The sequence below is a fragment of the Botryllus schlosseri genome, chromosome 4 (assembly GCF_051294905.1).
Source record: "Botryllus schlosseri isolate E-star chromosome 4, Bs_hap1, whole genome shotgun sequence".
Classification (NCBI taxonomy): Eukaryota; Metazoa; Chordata; class Ascidiacea; order Stolidobranchia; family Styelidae; genus Botryllus; species Botryllus schlosseri.
The window spans coordinates 24,365,473-24,382,685 of NC_137239.1; the positions used below are offsets into that span (position 1 = coordinate 24,365,473).

General features: G+C 41.1%; 2 protein-coding genes across 2 annotated transcripts; both read left to right on the forward strand.

The window, feature by feature from the left end:
• LOC145438319 (uncharacterized) lies at positions 1-2,941 on the forward strand. The gene is made up of 3 exons (XM_080315717.1): positions 1-640; positions 1,440-1,730; positions 2,631-2,941. The coding sequence occupies exons 1-3, from the start codon at positions 90-92 to the stop codon at positions 2,908-2,910; spliced, it is 1,122 nt and encodes a 373-aa protein (XP_080171843.1). The 5' UTR covers positions 1-89; the 3' UTR covers positions 2,911-2,941.
• Positions 2,942-3,091: 150 nt separating this feature from the next.
• LOC145438306 (uncharacterized) lies at positions 3,092-15,764 on the forward strand. The gene is made up of 6 exons (XM_080315698.1): positions 3,092-4,729; positions 4,792-4,917; positions 9,700-9,883; positions 10,418-10,625; positions 10,861-10,999; positions 14,626-15,764. Exons 1-6 carry the CDS (start codon positions 4,612-4,614, stop codon positions 15,618-15,620), a joined length of 1,770 nt encoding a protein of 589 aa, XP_080171824.1. The 5' UTR covers positions 3,092-4,611; the 3' UTR covers positions 15,621-15,764.
• Positions 15,765-17,213: the final 1,449 nt, after the last annotated feature.

Sequence of the window (17,213 nt, forward strand, 5' to 3'; positions counted from 1 at the left end):
AGCTGTTGAAGTAATTCGAGTGCAGGACTCGAATTCGCCACCCGTATTTGGGATAGCAGGGATAGGCTAAATTCGTGCCTACAGCCAACATGATACTATTGATGTGTCTGTGGCATCGTAGCGCCGCGGAAACATGTTTCGCATTGCTGGCTTGGCCGACACTACACTACTTCTTTATGACTTGCCTGGACTATGTCAGTGTCACTGCACACGTCGGAGGATGCTGTCAGAAACCCACGAATCGGGTGATTAAACCTTGCAAAAAACGTATGAGGGACACGGTGCGAGTTCTTCTGAGTCTCACCCACTCTTGTCTCGTGTCAATATGGTCTGGATCGCTACTTCTTGGAAAACAGCTGGATGTGGAGTCCCATGCGTTGCTGCAACTGCAGTCATTAAGCTTTCACTTGTATTCGCTTTACTGGAACATTGGAGACTTTATTGGAATCCACGCTCCCAAACCGCATGAGCACACGCCGCGATACTCGAGGATGACTATATTGCTGCATGTAGTACACGACGTACTGTTTGCCGCGTGCCTGTACTTCAACCTAAGAGCGATATCGCGTGAAATGTACGGCTGGCGAAGTTCGGTTTTGGATATGATGGATCTGTCTATGGCATGGCGAAATCCCACCAGGTACGTCCGTAGTACCTAAACTGGTAATCAATATTTCTATAACTTCAAATTATGATTTCGTGGACAGTGGCAATTTCATTTCTTAATTGATCCCTTGAGCCATTTCGAAGCGGTACAAGTTGCATACTTTGATTTCATCACTGGCGTAAATTTCAATCGATGTCGGGATTCGACAAATACTTTGCTACAATCACGTGATCTTTTGGGAGTAAACATTTACTTTCAGCAGAATTATTGTCTCTGACCAAATTGAATCCACCCACTGTAATGATCAATGTTAACACTCACCGTAAGGACGTTTTTGTGATCAAATTTTTACAAGCATTCCTTTAGTCCGAAATATCACACCCAATCATTAGAATTGCCAAACAGATATAATCGGAACACAATTACAGAACGTAAATACCAGCTTCTCACGTTGAAGGTGCAATAAAACAAGAGAGGAATTTCGAAACCGCATAAGCGGTATGTGGTCGAAACTACAACCGATTTCGAAAACAAAACGCCATGAGTGGTACAGGTGTACTGCTATAGTCTATGTTCCGGTTTTTAGTATTTGAGTATTTCCTTCTCCTACATATAAGTAAATACTTCATTTACCCACTTTCCCGAAACACGGGTCAACATGCTCGCACGGCGACATCGTTTCACACCATTATACTGTAGCGTGTTATTAGGTTGTCCACAACACTTCCTAAATTATCCTCACAACACTCCTGGTTATGATACTGAGCGTTAAGGTTCTTCGCTGTATGTTCTCAAAATGAAATCATTACTCTGATAACCGTTTTTATTCCAGCGCCCACCGCCGTGTTCTGTCGCAACATCTCTTGGGAAAAGTATCTAAAGTAGCTTGGGTGGCATCGACTCAACTTCTCGTCCACGAAGCCCCAAGTATATTCTACAACGTTCTGTCACTGCTGAAGCTGTCTCCCGCTCAGCCTACTGGATTTCAAGCGAACACTTGGAGCGCGCGGCTGGGTGATTCTAAAACCAATCCCGTGTCAGCGGCGACTGTCGGAGCGGCGGCTTGGATGCGCGAGCGGGGCGGGCAAACCGGGCCCGTGACATCCGGCAGACCGAGAATAGGGTAATTTTTTGTAACCTGCGTAACATATGTCTTGCGATGGTCTATGCCGCTAATGATGCGAATCTAATCAATGGTGTGATAAAGGGTTAGTATCATCATACCTGTAGCAAGAATATATTTAGCATGGACTTTCTATAAAAGTGTTGTAGGCCTATGCAAAATTCAAGTTCTGTATCCACGCTGTGAAAGAAAGTCGTGTATTTTGCCGATTTTCACCCTAATGTAAAGTGTAGGTTAAGTACATCTGTCGCTTACCTGATTCATACCAAACGCTGTGGTGGAACTCTGATGAATGTACAATTGCACATATATTCCATCCACGGATTCACAGCGTATTCTCTATCTCGCGTACGTCACTAAGTTGTCGTTAGGGCAATCAAGTCCTTTTTTGTATACCATGTGTTGGCTGATACGCATATCTTTAAAAGACGATAGTTTGTATGTGATACACTTGTCCTTATGAGGGATTTAGTTATCTCTGTCTCCGCGACTATATACGAAATACGTGTCTGGACCTAGTCCGACTGTAAATTCAATTCGCCTGCAGATTAGCCTAGCAACGCTCGTTCTATCTCGTTGTCCATGCACTTGAGTCACCTACTCCAAAGGTTCGGTCTTACTGTGAAAAAGTGTGTCTTCACGCCCGTGTAATAACCGTGAAATACGGACGTGAACATACACCCGTGGTACGCAAAGTCAGAACCTACCTCGGACTTACACCAGGGTATAAATCAAACACATTTTATTCCAATTGGTGCTTGTACGTAAGGACGTAGGAAGGTATCCACGTAGGCATGTAGGAATTATAACCACCCTATAATTCTGAGTCATAGGTTATAGGAGTATTGTTGCTACCGACATGGACCTATTGCTCACACAACCCTTTCCATTTTAATGTAGGGCCTCCGAGGGACGACTGCGCACCCTGCATTTTCTCGCATTCGCCGGGATCAGAATCGTCTACGGATTCATCTCACTGCGACGAATACTGACACTGGAAGAAGTGGTCAAAGACACGTCGTACATTTGCACCATTCTGCTCCTATACGCGATGGCGCTTTATCTGTTCGCCGGTGTCATAGCGTTCTCCACGAAGCGAATGACTCGCGCGGCGGAGGGATTTGCCGCCAACGTTCCCATGATCATTATGACGTCTGTTAGTGATGATTGGTTACATTAGACCGGAAGAATTGTTTGTGCGAAACTTTCAACCAATGTTGTGAAGGCCTACTGTGTTATTTAGGACGTCCGGCACGTACAAAGATTGGAATCTGTAATGTAACGTTATGCTACATCACGGAATGAGTGTTCAATTCAATTAAGTTTTTACTTTGTGCGATAGAGCACCCTGAAAACATTCATGTGTCATCATGATTCCGATTTATAATGAGAGGTCTGTACAACCCGACTATTTAAGCAGGATTTCATTTGATAACAGTAAATAAATGTCTGTAATCACATTTCGGGCGACATAAAATTAGTTTTCTTCAACTTGAAATCATCGCAAGCTTAAATATTACTCTCGCCCATGAGATGCGATGACTTTCGGAGTATAGACGTAATTGGAACCAGAATTACATTCATCGGCATATAATGGTCACGCTAGAACGGGAAATGACAAACAATTCCAAATGCATATTCATGGAAAGTAATATCGCACCTTTGGTGTTGTGACTGAAAGAGGGTGAATAGTACTAAAGCCTCGACGTCGTGGGATTTAGGTTTGACGCAAGCTATCACCGGCCGAGATCAGCCGCGTAAGTACGACACAGTAAGTATGACATGACTAATTGTGAGTACTATTTTAGAACGAATATCATAAGTTTACCATCACAAATCCCCCATGGAAATTGTCATACTATTCCTGTATCATTACAATTATTATTATTATTACAAAAGAACAAAAGCATGCTTATTACTGTTATTATTTATATTCGGTCTCAGCTGTGTTTCTCAAGTTCTGCTCCCCACGTCTGCGAGCCAGGTCGTGTTTATTTCACTGCGCCACTCGTCTTCGAGATGAATTAATAGGCAGTAAATTAAATGTATAGCGGATGGAATAATTGAAAAATCCAAAAGAACCAACACTCTCAACACCATGCGAAAGAAATCCGCTAGGAATATAGTCATTCGAATATCCTACAGATGAGCGGATATAAAATCTGAATACTGTTCCGGATTCAAATCGAGAAACGATTTGATCCCAAGTCTGTAAATCCGACATTTGGTTAAATCTTGTCTAAAGTTGCATAAAAATTGGAAAATTATTAGAAGTTTCATGACCAAGTTAAAATCCATATCCAACCTGAACTTAATCGTGGGTCGATATCCCATACAAATCCGATTATTAGTATTAAAACCGTTTTGTCCCAAATCCAATTAACGAGATCACATCTGGGACGGACTACGATGAGCACGGTGACCAAATGCTACACGAATACAACTTCTGCAACATCAGCACAAATCTTTTGGAGGACATCGTTTACTTTGACGTTCGTGCGGGTATATATTTGGGTGGACTAGTGCGCGAATAACAAGAATCGGAAATCAACTGGGAGAAGTTGAGGGAAAGCGTATTTACCATATTTAGCATATCGTTCCGTCTGCATATTCAATTTCAAACATTTGGTTTCTCTTATAAAAGATCTCGAAATAATGATTTCTTCCTGGATAATAGCTGGGAGCTGTATAATTAAAGTAGCAACAAAATTTTCCTAAACGCAATTTAAACAAAATAATATGCGATAAATGACATCTTTCCACGAGAAATTCGATACCAAATTGCCAGTCTGACCGGAGGCAATTTTCGTAACTCGCCTATATAGCATTTCGGGTATCCGAAACTGAAATATTTTGATCGGGGTATGCTAGGACTCGCACCATGGCATATGTTGAATCGCCATACCGCACGGGGTTGCTGTGCTTTTTGCTCAGTGTGGTTTTCGTAGCCGTGAAAGCCCAAGTCGAAGAATGCCCGGCTGAGCTCGAGAGCGTGGCAGGTGGGTGGTTTTAGTTTTCCGATTCGTCAGCGGTGTAAAAGGTTTGATTCATCAATTTCCAGTTTGCGACTTCAATGGTGATAATAAAGTCGGAGAAAGCGGGAGGTGGAATTCGAAGAAGGAATGTGATCAGGACGGATGTTGCTGGAGGGAAAAAGACCAAACTTGCCTCAGAAAACCCAAACAAGGTACCACTTGCCGGCGAAACAGTCCTATACTATATTTGATCCGATATTCATTTGATCAGGGCTAAACTTGAAAAAAAACTACATTGCCGATCGAATTAAATGAATAATGCCATCAATGCATTGATATCACTATCGAAATGTAATTAGGTAATATTCATGTTACGTTGTAGGCTAAAGTACGATATTCGCATTTTGACGTAAAACTGTTCGAAGACAGACCAAGGAACCATGGTGCTACTGACACCCGTTCCCAATTGGACCACGAATTTAGAGTGTGTAAATGATCGCTTATTGGTTTGAAAACCAATGCTTAGAGTTGATAAAAAATAGCAAAGGGGTTGGCATTCATTTCGCGCACATCTTATCAAAAATATTCTTGCAAGTTTTTGAGACATGTCATTTGCTCTGTAGATTCACGAATATAACTTTCAAAACTATGGGTATACAGGACGCAAAACCCATTTTTGGGTAGGTAATTAGGATACTGACTTGGGTGCTCGAGGTGTTATAGATTTATGACCGCGGCCGTGGACCTGATCGAATTTGTTTGAAGTCTGGATATGGCTGACAAGTAGGTCATGGCGCATTATTATGAAAAATCGATGAACGTCTAAGGATATATCCGCAACAACCGCCCGAAAAACAGAGATTATATTACTATTCACAAACTATTATATTCTGGCCGTTATAATCGTCCCGCTAAATGCCACAGAATTGCATGCAGTTATTCTGCCAATTCGCCATCGTGGGCCTAATTGCAACTGTCGGTGGACCTATATGTCTGAAGAGAACACATACTTGTACCAGTTATCAGAAGTATAGATCGCGTATTAGATTTCAAAAAGGATGTGTTTAATATTCACGATGCGTATCTGAGTCTACATTCACCACTCCACTTAGCTTGAACACTTTGATGCGAATCTGAATTTGGAGGTCAATTCTAATGATTCGAGTCTAGCAACGTGAAGTACAGTAGACGATTTATTCCAGCAATGAAAATATACGTTCTAGGGATGGTGTGAACCTCTGAAAGGTTCAGGTTCGTGTGAACGCGAACCTTTTTGAAAGGTTCTGTGTGAACACGAACGTGAACCTCATGACGTCACGTGACGTCATATTGCTAATTCCAACCCTATCTTTCAATGAAGTGATAGCCCATCTTAATTTACACGATAGCTAGCAACGACTCGGGCCACATGGAAGTCCATGTTGGCGTTTTAAACGTCGCTAAATTTATCAACTAAAGCAATCAAAAGATATATTACTCCTATAAAATCAATATCTTCCGTCACTTTTCCAACAATTTCGACGAGGACTTACCAGGGAATATAAGCTTACGCCTTAACGGTCTAGGCCAGACCGGACAATGTATTCGGCGTCCTAGTATAGCTACATTGATATTGAGCAGAGTGTAAAACGGGTTTCGATACTTGCTACCGATATTGCGCCATTAACAAGTTATGCAGCAGTAGCCAACACCTCAATCGCAAGGATTTGGTTTTAATGGTGCAGTAAAGATATGAAGTCAAGATTGACCCCCTACGTCAGCTAGATTTTTTGCACCAGAAAACGATATCAATCACATTGATTGATAGAATAAGCACGATTCGCTGACTACGTATTTCGCTCGTGATGTTGTGTGATTGCGGGTCAAACTCACAGCAGAGAGTCACTAAATATTCATAAACGAAAAGCTGGATATTTCGAGCAAACTTTTGTAACAAAGCAAGTAAAACTTTTGAGATTGTCAAGGTGCATGCTCGTTTAGTGTTAAATATTAATGCTGCCAGAGCCATACATAGACGGCTCGCAGTTGAAATACAATAAATATGAACCAAAGATGCTATAATGAAGTGAAAATTGTAATATATGAAAAAGGTTCACAGTGCAGAACCTACCAAGGTTCTGTTGTGAACGCGAACCTCTAAATTTCCGAGGTTCACACACAGAACGCGAACGTGAACCTCACGTTCACACCATCCCTTACGTTCCTTGGCATTCGAGTTAACGGGAAATATAGTTTCTATATAGTTTCTATTCTGTGTTTCACTGTGAGACTGCGGATTAGAGGTTTACAGATATTACAGTCTCAATATATGCTATGGGGCATGGTATGAAAGAAGACATACAAGCAAGAAGCAAGTACAGTATGGCATTGGATTTTGGTACTAGCCACTCACGTTTTATTGTCGACTACCGGAACAACTATAGTAAATCGTGTGAAATCATGAGGGAAAATGGATTTCAAAAAATGGAAATCAACTCGCTCGGATCAGTGCAACAATGAATAACGCTATCAAAACCATAAAACTTGAAAATGCTATAGGAAAACATATACTTCATGTGCGTTTCTGTGTACAAACTGTGTTAAAATATAAGTTTTTAAAGTATAACTGTTACATTTATGTGTTGGGAAATTAAAATAGCTTTTCCTCGAAATTTTCATTTTGTGTAAGTATGAGTACTAGTAACCATTTTTGAAGCAGATTAAATCATCCAATCAACTTGAAAATTGAAAGATTGACATATCTTGGGATGCTGAACCAGACAGGACTTTTTTCGGGGTATTGGTAAGGGGTCCATCCCCAATTGTTCGTTGAAGTCGAAAGATCGCATTTTTTTCATTTTCTTTTTTTTTAATGATTTATTTTTCGTATGTTACCCCTTCTAGGGCTAAAAAAGTCCTGTCTGGTGCGTCACATCTATTTTAATCCCTAAAAAACATTAAGGAACTATTTTATTGAAAAATGTTGATGTGAAAATTTTTCCAAGAAATTAGTATGAAAAATCACAAAATTCGATAAAACTCAAAAAACACGTCGGTTATACAACGCCAAATTTTTCTCAAAGATAGAATGTCAACTGACACACTTTGTGCCCAAATTTCAGATAGATAGCTCTATTACTTTTCAAGTTATAGGCATTTCACTGATTTTTCAATTCGAGGGGTAGTCTACCCCCCTAAGCCTTGGATACTCAATTTTCCGTATCGCAGCATACGAAGCGTGTAGTACAAAGCTACGTTAGTAGATATGGATTTTTGTGGAGCCGTGATCAACCCACACAATTGTCACAAAGTGCAATGATAATAAACCAAACTATCTCTATGTGGTGTAGACCTGTCCTTGTCTTCGTTGTTGCGGTCACGAAAAGGTCCACGTTTGAACCTCCAACGTCACTCATAGTCGACCCGGTGCCAAATCCGCGATTTAGAAACGAATTGCTCAGGTATACTCGATTTTGCTTGACCCTACACCAGGAGTGGGTGGTTATTTTCCCCCGCGGGCCACATGAGAAGTAGAAAATACGTTGGTGGACCGAGTGAATATTATTAGCTACATTCTGCCGCGTATTTTAATTTCATTTCTAAATTACGTAGTTGATAAATGCTGTTCAGTGAATATCTATTTGCTGTCATGATTCGAAACAATGTTAAACATGATACATTTCCAGCTCTCTTTAAAGTTTAAACGCTTATCCACGTTCTACTATTAAGAAACTAAAAAAGTGGTTCTAAAACTTTTTTAGGCACGCCCCCATTCGTGATAGTGAAAAATTTCGCGCCCCCCTATAGTGATATGACAAAATAATAAAAAGAGCAACCAGGATACTAGTTTGATGTCGTGCAAGGTGATGGCTGTTGATGAGAGAATTCTGAAAAATCAAAGTCGGACAATACACAGAGAAATAACTACGATCTGGGGGTAATTCGCGCGCAGCGCGAAAATAATTTCATTTAACCTCGGTTTCGTGCCCCCTTCATATGCTTTCACACACACCCGGTTCGAGAACAACTGCACATAAATGTATTTTGGGATAGTAGGCATACAAACTTATTATTTTGGTCGCTTCCTTTCGAGCAGTGTGCAACTAAATAATAGCCATGGTGTTGCGGCGAAGCTTGCAGTTTTTCAGAAATTCGCCTACCCTTGACCTAGTGTCTGTTTTCGTGTTTTGTCATAAGACCTACTTTATTTACAATCCAAAATCTCGGGGACATGCTCGGCACAAACTAAAAGGTTTACCTCAGAGTCCAGTATACAAATATTTAGTGCTCTAAACCTTCTTTGAATTTCAGCTTTCGGCTTCACTTTTTGACATACCCGTTCATCTTTCATGGGTGATAGATATGATAAGTCATATAGTGATCGCGTAATGCGTAATGTGACAATGCCTACAAAGAAGGTTTGAGCTAAACTACATGGGAAGACTGATTTCTTGTGACATTAATTGCTACTAATACATTGCTACATTGACTATATAATGAATCTGGATTATGCATGCGAGGTAGGCCTACGCAGGCAGCGCAATCGTGGTGTATTAATTAACAGGTCTCGAAGTAAACGAATTTCCTGTCCAGTTGATACAGCCTATGGTTTAGTCCACGCATCAACATTCAAAAAGCAGGTTTTATGTTTTGAATTCCAAGCATCCTCTCGCAGGCCGTGCAGAATAGCTTCCCGGGCCGCACTTTGCCCAGATCTGCCCTACACTGAACGACTTCGTTTCCTGACTTCTCCCACCCTAAATTACCATTTCTGTTCTGTTATTCGGCGTATACCCTAAAATGGAAGAACGACACTGTTACCCAGTCTCTCAATTCTACACTTGACTGACGTTGAGTCGTAGTATTTGCTTACGTCACTTTAGATCAGTGACGCCACGCCGCTTGTTCACACTTTGCGAACTTCGGGGAATCGAGAGGATCAAGGCGTCCTTAATTGTATTTCCCTCTCTCATATAGCAGATGTGTTGCTTACCCGTCACTGAAACTTTTCACAGGCGGGGGCGAATCACCAGAAGTGCCGAACTTTCCTTTGCCGCCCTCTAACAAAGAAATAAAGAGAACATTTCTATTTCAACCGGATTGCAACAGTGCGCCAGTCAAATTCCCAGACAACTGTAGACCCCATAAAGACTCACTTTACGTAATGGATCCACCAATCGACATTCCATATTGTGTCAGGCAAGTATATGCGGAGCATTTATCAAAGATTGGTGTTAGAGCCCGGATTTAATCACATTCACTAATCTATGCACAATAGGGTCCATCAAACACTAGGTGTCGCCAGACTTTGGGTGTTAACCGCCGTTGTTCCGAAGTTTAAATTCATCCTTTAACGAGCTCACGGTCCAAGTAGAACACGTTGTAGCCATTATTTCCAGTCGGGAAAGCAGCCTACAGGTTTCTGACAACGGTATCGCGTTCGTAACAACTGCGGTTACCACCCAAAGTCTGACGACACCTAGTGGTTTGATGGACCCTATTGAACATGCACCTGTAAAGTCAACCACAAAGAGAGATCGGCTTTCCAAATGCATTGCTATTTTTCCAAGTAAACAAAAATAAGACATGTTCAAGACATGACAAAAATAGGACATGGAATATAGTTAATTGCGTGGTTGTGAAACGATACGATAATGCATTGAATTCTGACTTAACAAAATTTCGCTTGAAGAACCATGTGGATACCATATATTACAAACAATCTCTATTTAGAATTCCGTGTTCTCGCGACCCGTCCAAACAGCGAGATTTGGAGAAAAGTCATTTCCTATGCGGAAGCGAACCTGGGTGCTATTTCGATCGGGAGCTGTTCGAATACCGAGACGCTTACGGCGAAGGTCACATGCCAGGAGTGCCCGTGTGTCACTTGGCAATCAGAAATCCGATTTTCCGAGACAAGGCTCGCTACGTCATCGACAGCGTAAGCCTTCATCTAGTTTTCGTTTTGCGAGAGAGTGTGATGCGTGGCCCCGGGCAAAATGAGAGCGTGGATCTATGGTGTTTACAGACCTGAGTAAACCTACGTACAGTTCTGAGAGATAGCATCTGAGTGATACGTCATACCGTGACAGTTTCAAGATCTTTAAATATACGGGCTGTATTTCGCCTAATGAAAGGATATTATGAGGTGTCAATGAACCTGTTTTCTATCCCAGTTTGGATTCTGGACACCTTATTTCACCGAGTGTCTACTGGACACGTTCTACGAGGAATTTAGAAAAGGCCCGGAAGGATGCAAATTGATCTCGCTACTGGAAGTCTTCCACGTTTCTCCGAAGTTGGCAGGATGGGGAGGTGAGTGAGTCTGACAGCATCAGTACAAGCATTATAAGATATATTATATATGTTACAACATTTATCACGGATTTAATAATTATAGCCATGAGTAGTGATTCCCAACCGCGGCTCCGAAGTAGACTTCTTACGGCTCTGATTGACTTCTAAATATGCCACAAAAATATATTAGAAGACACTTTAGTTTGTTTCTATGAATAATTATAGTAAATTTCTGTATATGAATGCTAAAATGAGAGATATTAGTTATGTCTAAAGCCAACCAAGGCTTCAAAAACCAGGAAAGATAATTCTTGCAGATTAGAGTCAACGCATGGATGAATATCCGTCAGACAAGGATATATCTTGAGTTCTGCTGGTCACGTACCCCCCATAGGGATACAAGCCAAACTTTTGGGAGGAGAAACCCTCCAGAATCCCCATTTGCGTTGTACGTTATCACTACGATAGAATTCTTGTTATCAGTGGTTAGCGTGCCGAGTCAAGCTTCGCGCGAAAAAAAAAATAATGTTTAAATTGGGTCAATGAAATTAGGTTGCATGAGGGACTGTCGAACTACTATCGTTAACTACCCGTGCTGATATATACCGTCAGTAGTGACGGAATTGATGTCTTTGAAGACTTAGCGAACGCAATTGTTGCTTATACATCTGCGCTCGAACCCGTTGTTTAGTAAGCTAGGAGCCAAGCATCCCCGAATATCACTATCCTTTCCGCACTATTGTTATGTACGTTTCTGAGAAAATATCTCGATTTGAGTCAAACGGTCCGTTTGAGAACCAAATATTACCATTAACAGAATTATACCGCTGAACCCTCACTACTTATTCTTTTCCAATCACCCCACACGCCTGCATTCCAAATTTATTCATTTCTTCGTCTATAGCTTTACTGATCACAGGAAACGCAGGCATTCCAGCACACACTGCAAATATATGTCATCACCTTACTTTAGAAAATTAGTAAATATGTGGTCTGTTGTAGTTTAATAGTGCAGTCCCAAACAGACATGGGGTGATTACTTCATGAATGTAATCGATTGCGATTACGATTACTTCCGAATGACGCGATTACGATTACGATTACGATTACAGCAAAATCAGCAAGTAGTCGATTACGATTACGATTACATTGGAAAAGTAATCACAATTACTCACGATTACATTTATTTTGCATCTTGGAGATTATATTGGAAGACAATATATGGATTGCGCTGAAAAGGCCTAATGAGATGACAAACCTCCTTGAAAAAGATGCGTCATTTGCTTGTTACGTCATAATGTACATATTGCCCATTTTTATAATGGACCATTAATCGCTCCCAGCGATTTGCATTCTTGCCATGTCCATGACTATATATATATCGACTTTTCAATTAGAGTAAAATGAAAAGGGCAAAAGAAAACAGGAAACAAAAAAAAACATCAAGATGATCAGTTTTAGGCTCGTATTAAGCGTCTACGACTGCCGTACCCCAAATTTCCCAATAGGGTGGGGAGCGAGCTCGAAAAGTATTTCGTAAACCAACATAAATTATAGAGTATTTTCGAGAGATTTAATTAACTTGAAAATTGTGTTTTTTCAAGTTGTAAAATTATGCCATATTTGTGTAATGCGTTCGAAAAAACATGTTGTATGAGCCTACGGACAATTGCCGCTCGATTTAGCCGACATACATCGATATAGGTGGGTTGGAACCCCTCAAAATAGTCGGTTCAACGGTTATATTAAAGATATTTCGTCAAAGAAGCTATATTTACCCTATATTTTCAATTGTCAATGTCAATTCACATTCGTGACGTCATTGCTTAAAAAAGAAACAATAAAAAACATGTTTTAAACAATGGCCGTCTTTTGAACATGTTTGCTTTAAATTGATTTTTGTTTTAAAAGCAGCCCTAATTTTTAGTAATAGGGATTTAGGTTCCAATCAATAACGTGCCACGACACACCAAAGACATATGCAGTTTCGACCAACGCGCGACTTCACGAAGTGTGCTACTAAAGAAAGACCTTGGCCCAAACCTCGGGTATTTGCCCATTGTCAATCGCCGCGCTGGGTGGGCGTGACTAATAGTCTGGTCCTTCCAATCTGAGCCCACAATGCAAATGCCACTCCTGGGCACCCACAGAGCATTAAAGACATGACAATTTGTGTGTGCGTCCAACGAAAGTCTGCTTTTAGTCTGCTACGTTTTGGATACAACAATATCTTTTGATTATACAGCAGACCGAATGCCATGAATTAACAACATACACCAAATTAATTATAACAAGATACCAGACGTAAATCTGACCATCGGAGGCAGAGAGAGGAATAAAAATTAATAATAATATAATGCAATTACCAATGTTATTGACGGCATTCAGTCTTCAACTTGAAAATATCACCCTATGGGGGCCAAAGACCAACGTTTGGACTGGGAGACGAATTGCTGTTTTGGTTCTGATTCTAGCTATATCCCACGCTAACATGATATATAAGCCCATGGCTATGACGGCAGGTCCCTGTGTTGAGTAAAGGATAGTGAAATACCGATTGGCGCCCGTTTCAAGTAGAGTCATATCAGAATAAGATGAAGAAAACATAAAACTCTGCCTTCAACTTAGTACAGATAATGTACTGCAAGCGGCCGTTACGAAAAACGGCAAAAACGGCTCGGTTTTGATATTAAACAGTAGCTGTTGATGTTTAATGCTTCGTTTTATTTGACGAGTACAAAATTTCAAATCTTTGTCCGGTGTACATACGTACTACATGGGCCTACTGCTCGCCAATCAGTAACGGTCAGACTGCGTCTAACTAAGCATAACCAAACATCAATACACAAGTTACTATTTTAAACTAGGCAAGTGGTGATTAATTATCCTGCTGCAATGTACTGTATGGCGTGTGGAACGTGTTGATAAGCTGATAAACAACACGGCGGGTGTTCTTACAATCACACTAATGTACGTACATCGAATATCTATTTACTGTGGATACTTGTTACGCAATCACTAGCAAAGCTAATAGGCTACTTCTGACGTAATAATGAGCAATGGCATTTGAAAATAAGACGTTTGTGCTATCACGTAACTGGTATAACATCTCTTCCTTGTTCACGAATATTCAGTTCATTTCATAGTCCTTGTACAAATAAAAAGTAATCGTTCTTTCACAAAAAAATCGATTAGATATGGGAAGTAGTCGATTATGATTACGATTACTTCGGAATTTTTTCGAATGTAATCGATTGCGATTACGATTACTTGAAAATGCTGTAATCGTCGTAATCGATTACGATTACTAATCACGATTACCCCATGTCTGGTCCCAAATGATATTAGATATCTCCTATCTTGCGAATCACTCAACACGAGGATTGAGTAATAACAAAGTTCTAAATTGGTTTGTAATTTGAGCCATTGAAACACCAAATCAATCCATTAGCAACGCTTCGTCAAACATAAAAAGATTCTTTTTTTTAATACTGTTTGGGCGTTTGAGAAGCCCGAACAACAGAGCAAACCGCTCGATAGCAATCAAACCCCGCAATGGTTCACTTAAACTCTAATATCCCGATATTGTTCAACTTTATTATATTCATATTTACAATGTACATTACCGAAATTTTTATTTTCAGATATTACGCCTACTCCGTGCGGGTATATCGGTGGATGTTGGATTAGGAACAGGGGGTGTTTTTACCCCGTGCACCCGGACAAGCACATCGTCCCATCCGGACAATACAACAAATTCAATGTGCTCGACATACCGTTCGGACGACCGAAATGCCAATATTTCAACCCGAGCACTCCATATTCCTTGCTGAAAAGCTATCACCGATGCCTCAGTGCGGGTTGTACGCTTGACTTCAGTTACGCCATCAACTACTATTATCACCTGTTTGATTTGGGCGAGACAATGAGCGTCGAGGAGCATTGGAAATACTGGGAACAGGTGATGGACGGCATGGTCGGACCCCATAATATAGACGAACTGCCCTATAAGTTTGATAAAAGCATAGGCTTCAACGCACCGCCCCCGCAACTCCCGGGACTTCCAGACCTTGATTCACCTGGAACAAGGGGTTTGATACCCTCATTGCCCAGGAGTAAATCTAAACGGTGTGGTTACCCATTCCAAGACTACGGTTTCAGACCGTGCCCGCCTCCTAATTTCCCAGACATCCATTACAACCGACTGTGCCCTTACAAGCCATTTCACCCGCCTCGATTCCCCGCTTTGAAAGGTAGTTTGAAGGGATGCTGCAACATCAATCCTTGCTACATACAAAGAAGCAAGATCCAATACGCTACGTCCGGACCTACGCACTATTATACCGATTGGTCACCGTACAGCGAGTGTACCAAAACCAAACGGTATCGAAAAAGATCAAGAACTTGCGTGACTGCTAGGAAAGAGCTTTGCAAAGAACCTACACAACAGAGGCAACGCTGTAGGGAGCTGGCGAAATGGGGCGATTGGGAGCCGTGGTCGAGCTGCGAGTCGTTTGACATATGCGCCAAGACAACCAGAGTGAGGTACTGCTTGCCGAAAGGGGAATCGTGCGACGGAAAACGAAAGCAGGAAAGAACGCAGCTTTGTTACGTGCAGATGAAACACTTCTGTCAATGAGATACGCAAGTATTGGATAAGCGCGATGCATGTCTGTTGGACTCGTATTTATCCGCAACACCAAATGACGATGCGTTATAACTGAATGGTTTCACTAATGGAAACGGTAATAAATGTGTTTTAGTCTGGTATTGTATAGAAAAATCGTGGATATCGAAACCTTTTTTTTGCGATGGGCAGCGACATATATTTGACTTTGAGGTGAAATCTGACGTATGATGTATCGTTGAAATTTACTAGATTATTTAGAGAGCGGTGATGGGATCTGGGCCGTCGTACTTGCATTTTAAAGGGGCACTGCGCTATAAAAAACGATGTGGTCCTATGCACATCTCATTTCATTGCAAGTCCATTACAGTGGCGTTCTGAAGAAAATGACTGCTGTCAAAAACAATTGTTCGGTCTGCGCTTCAATCAGAGACCACACCATTTTTAAAGCGCAGTGTCCCATTAAAAAGGCCATCATCAAAATCGTGTAAAATCACACAAAAAAATCAAATTGGTAATTTAAAAATCATGCAACGAAATGACTACTTAATGATGATATCTCCTGAACTCATTTACTGCCACGCCTTCCATCAGATGATATACATTTATAGCGAACACGACACTCATTCGCCTCTCCTCGTGGTAAGATATCATATGCAATGATGTTCCCGTGATCGTTTCAATCTGACTGTAGGTACACAGAGTAAGTGGCTCTAGAATAGTGTTTTTTTTAACCTTGTCGCCAATGCCTCCAGGGGGCGATTTTGATTTCCAAGATCGATATGGGGGGCGCTGGGTCTCTATGGGGGCGCTGAAGAAAAACGGAGTAGCAGTAATAGATGGGTAATAGTAAATATGGAAATACAGGGTTATATAGTATAAGCGCATAGTCCTATATATTCCTGAGTTCTCGTTGCTTTTTGATAGGTTTGAGCTCGTGCTTGACGGTTGCGATAACAACCTAGATTGATAGATCGGTAATTACTACAGTGTTCATCAGGCGCAATTCAAATATCACCAAATTAGTAATCACCCGCTCTAAAGAGCCCATAGCCTCACGGAGAACACATATCATAGAATGTAGATCAGGGGTCGGCAACCCCCGGCAGGCGTGTCCCAAGTGAAACGTAACATGATTTTTCATGACACGCCGAACTATTTGACGCACACGTCATATTAAACGACCATATTAGTTGCAAAAAGTGTACCAGAAGTTTTCAAAATGGAAAATCAGGATGAGCCGGGACGGGTTGTCAGGTCGACAAGTTGTCATGACAACCATCGGGTAAGGCCTACGGGCACATATAGTATGGGAAGGAGTGAGCGTGAGGTTCTCGTTCGCGTTTTGTGTGTGAACCTCTTGGATTTGGAGATTCTGGTTCATAAACGAACCTTGGTGGGTTCTGCACTGAGAACCTTTATAATGAAATACCATTTTCCCGTCATTTTAACGTCTTTGGTTGAAATTATTGGCATTTAAACTTCGGACCACTCTCCTCATGGCAATGGCCGCATGAAAAGAAATACAGCAATAAACGAGCATAGACATTGCCAATTTCAAAAATTATTTGCTCTAACGTTTGCTCGGAATATTCAGTTTTCCGT

Coding starts and splice junctions, on each gene's coding strand:
- LOC145438319 (XM_080315717.1), top strand. CDS start 90: ATGATACTATTGATGTGTCTGTGGCATCGTAGCGCCGCGGAAACATGT. Junction 641..1,439: donor GCATGGCGAAATCCCACCAG/GTACGTCCGTAG, acceptor TTTTTATTCCAG/CGCCCACCGCCGTGTTCTGT. Junction 1,731..2,630: donor TCCGGCAGACCGAGAATAGG/GTAATTTTTTGT, acceptor ATTTTAATGTAG/GGCCTCCGAGGGACGACTGC.
- LOC145438306 (XM_080315698.1), top strand. CDS start 4,612: ATGGCATATGTTGAATCGCCATACCGCACGGGGTTGCTGTGCTTTTTG. Junction 4,730..4,791: donor TGAGCTCGAGAGCGTGGCAG/GTGGGTGGTTTT, acceptor ATCAATTTCCAG/TTTGCGACTTCAATGGTGAT. Junction 10,626..10,860: donor CTCGCTACGTCATCGACAGC/GTAAGCCTTCAT, acceptor TTTCTATCCCAG/TTTGGATTCTGGACACCTTA.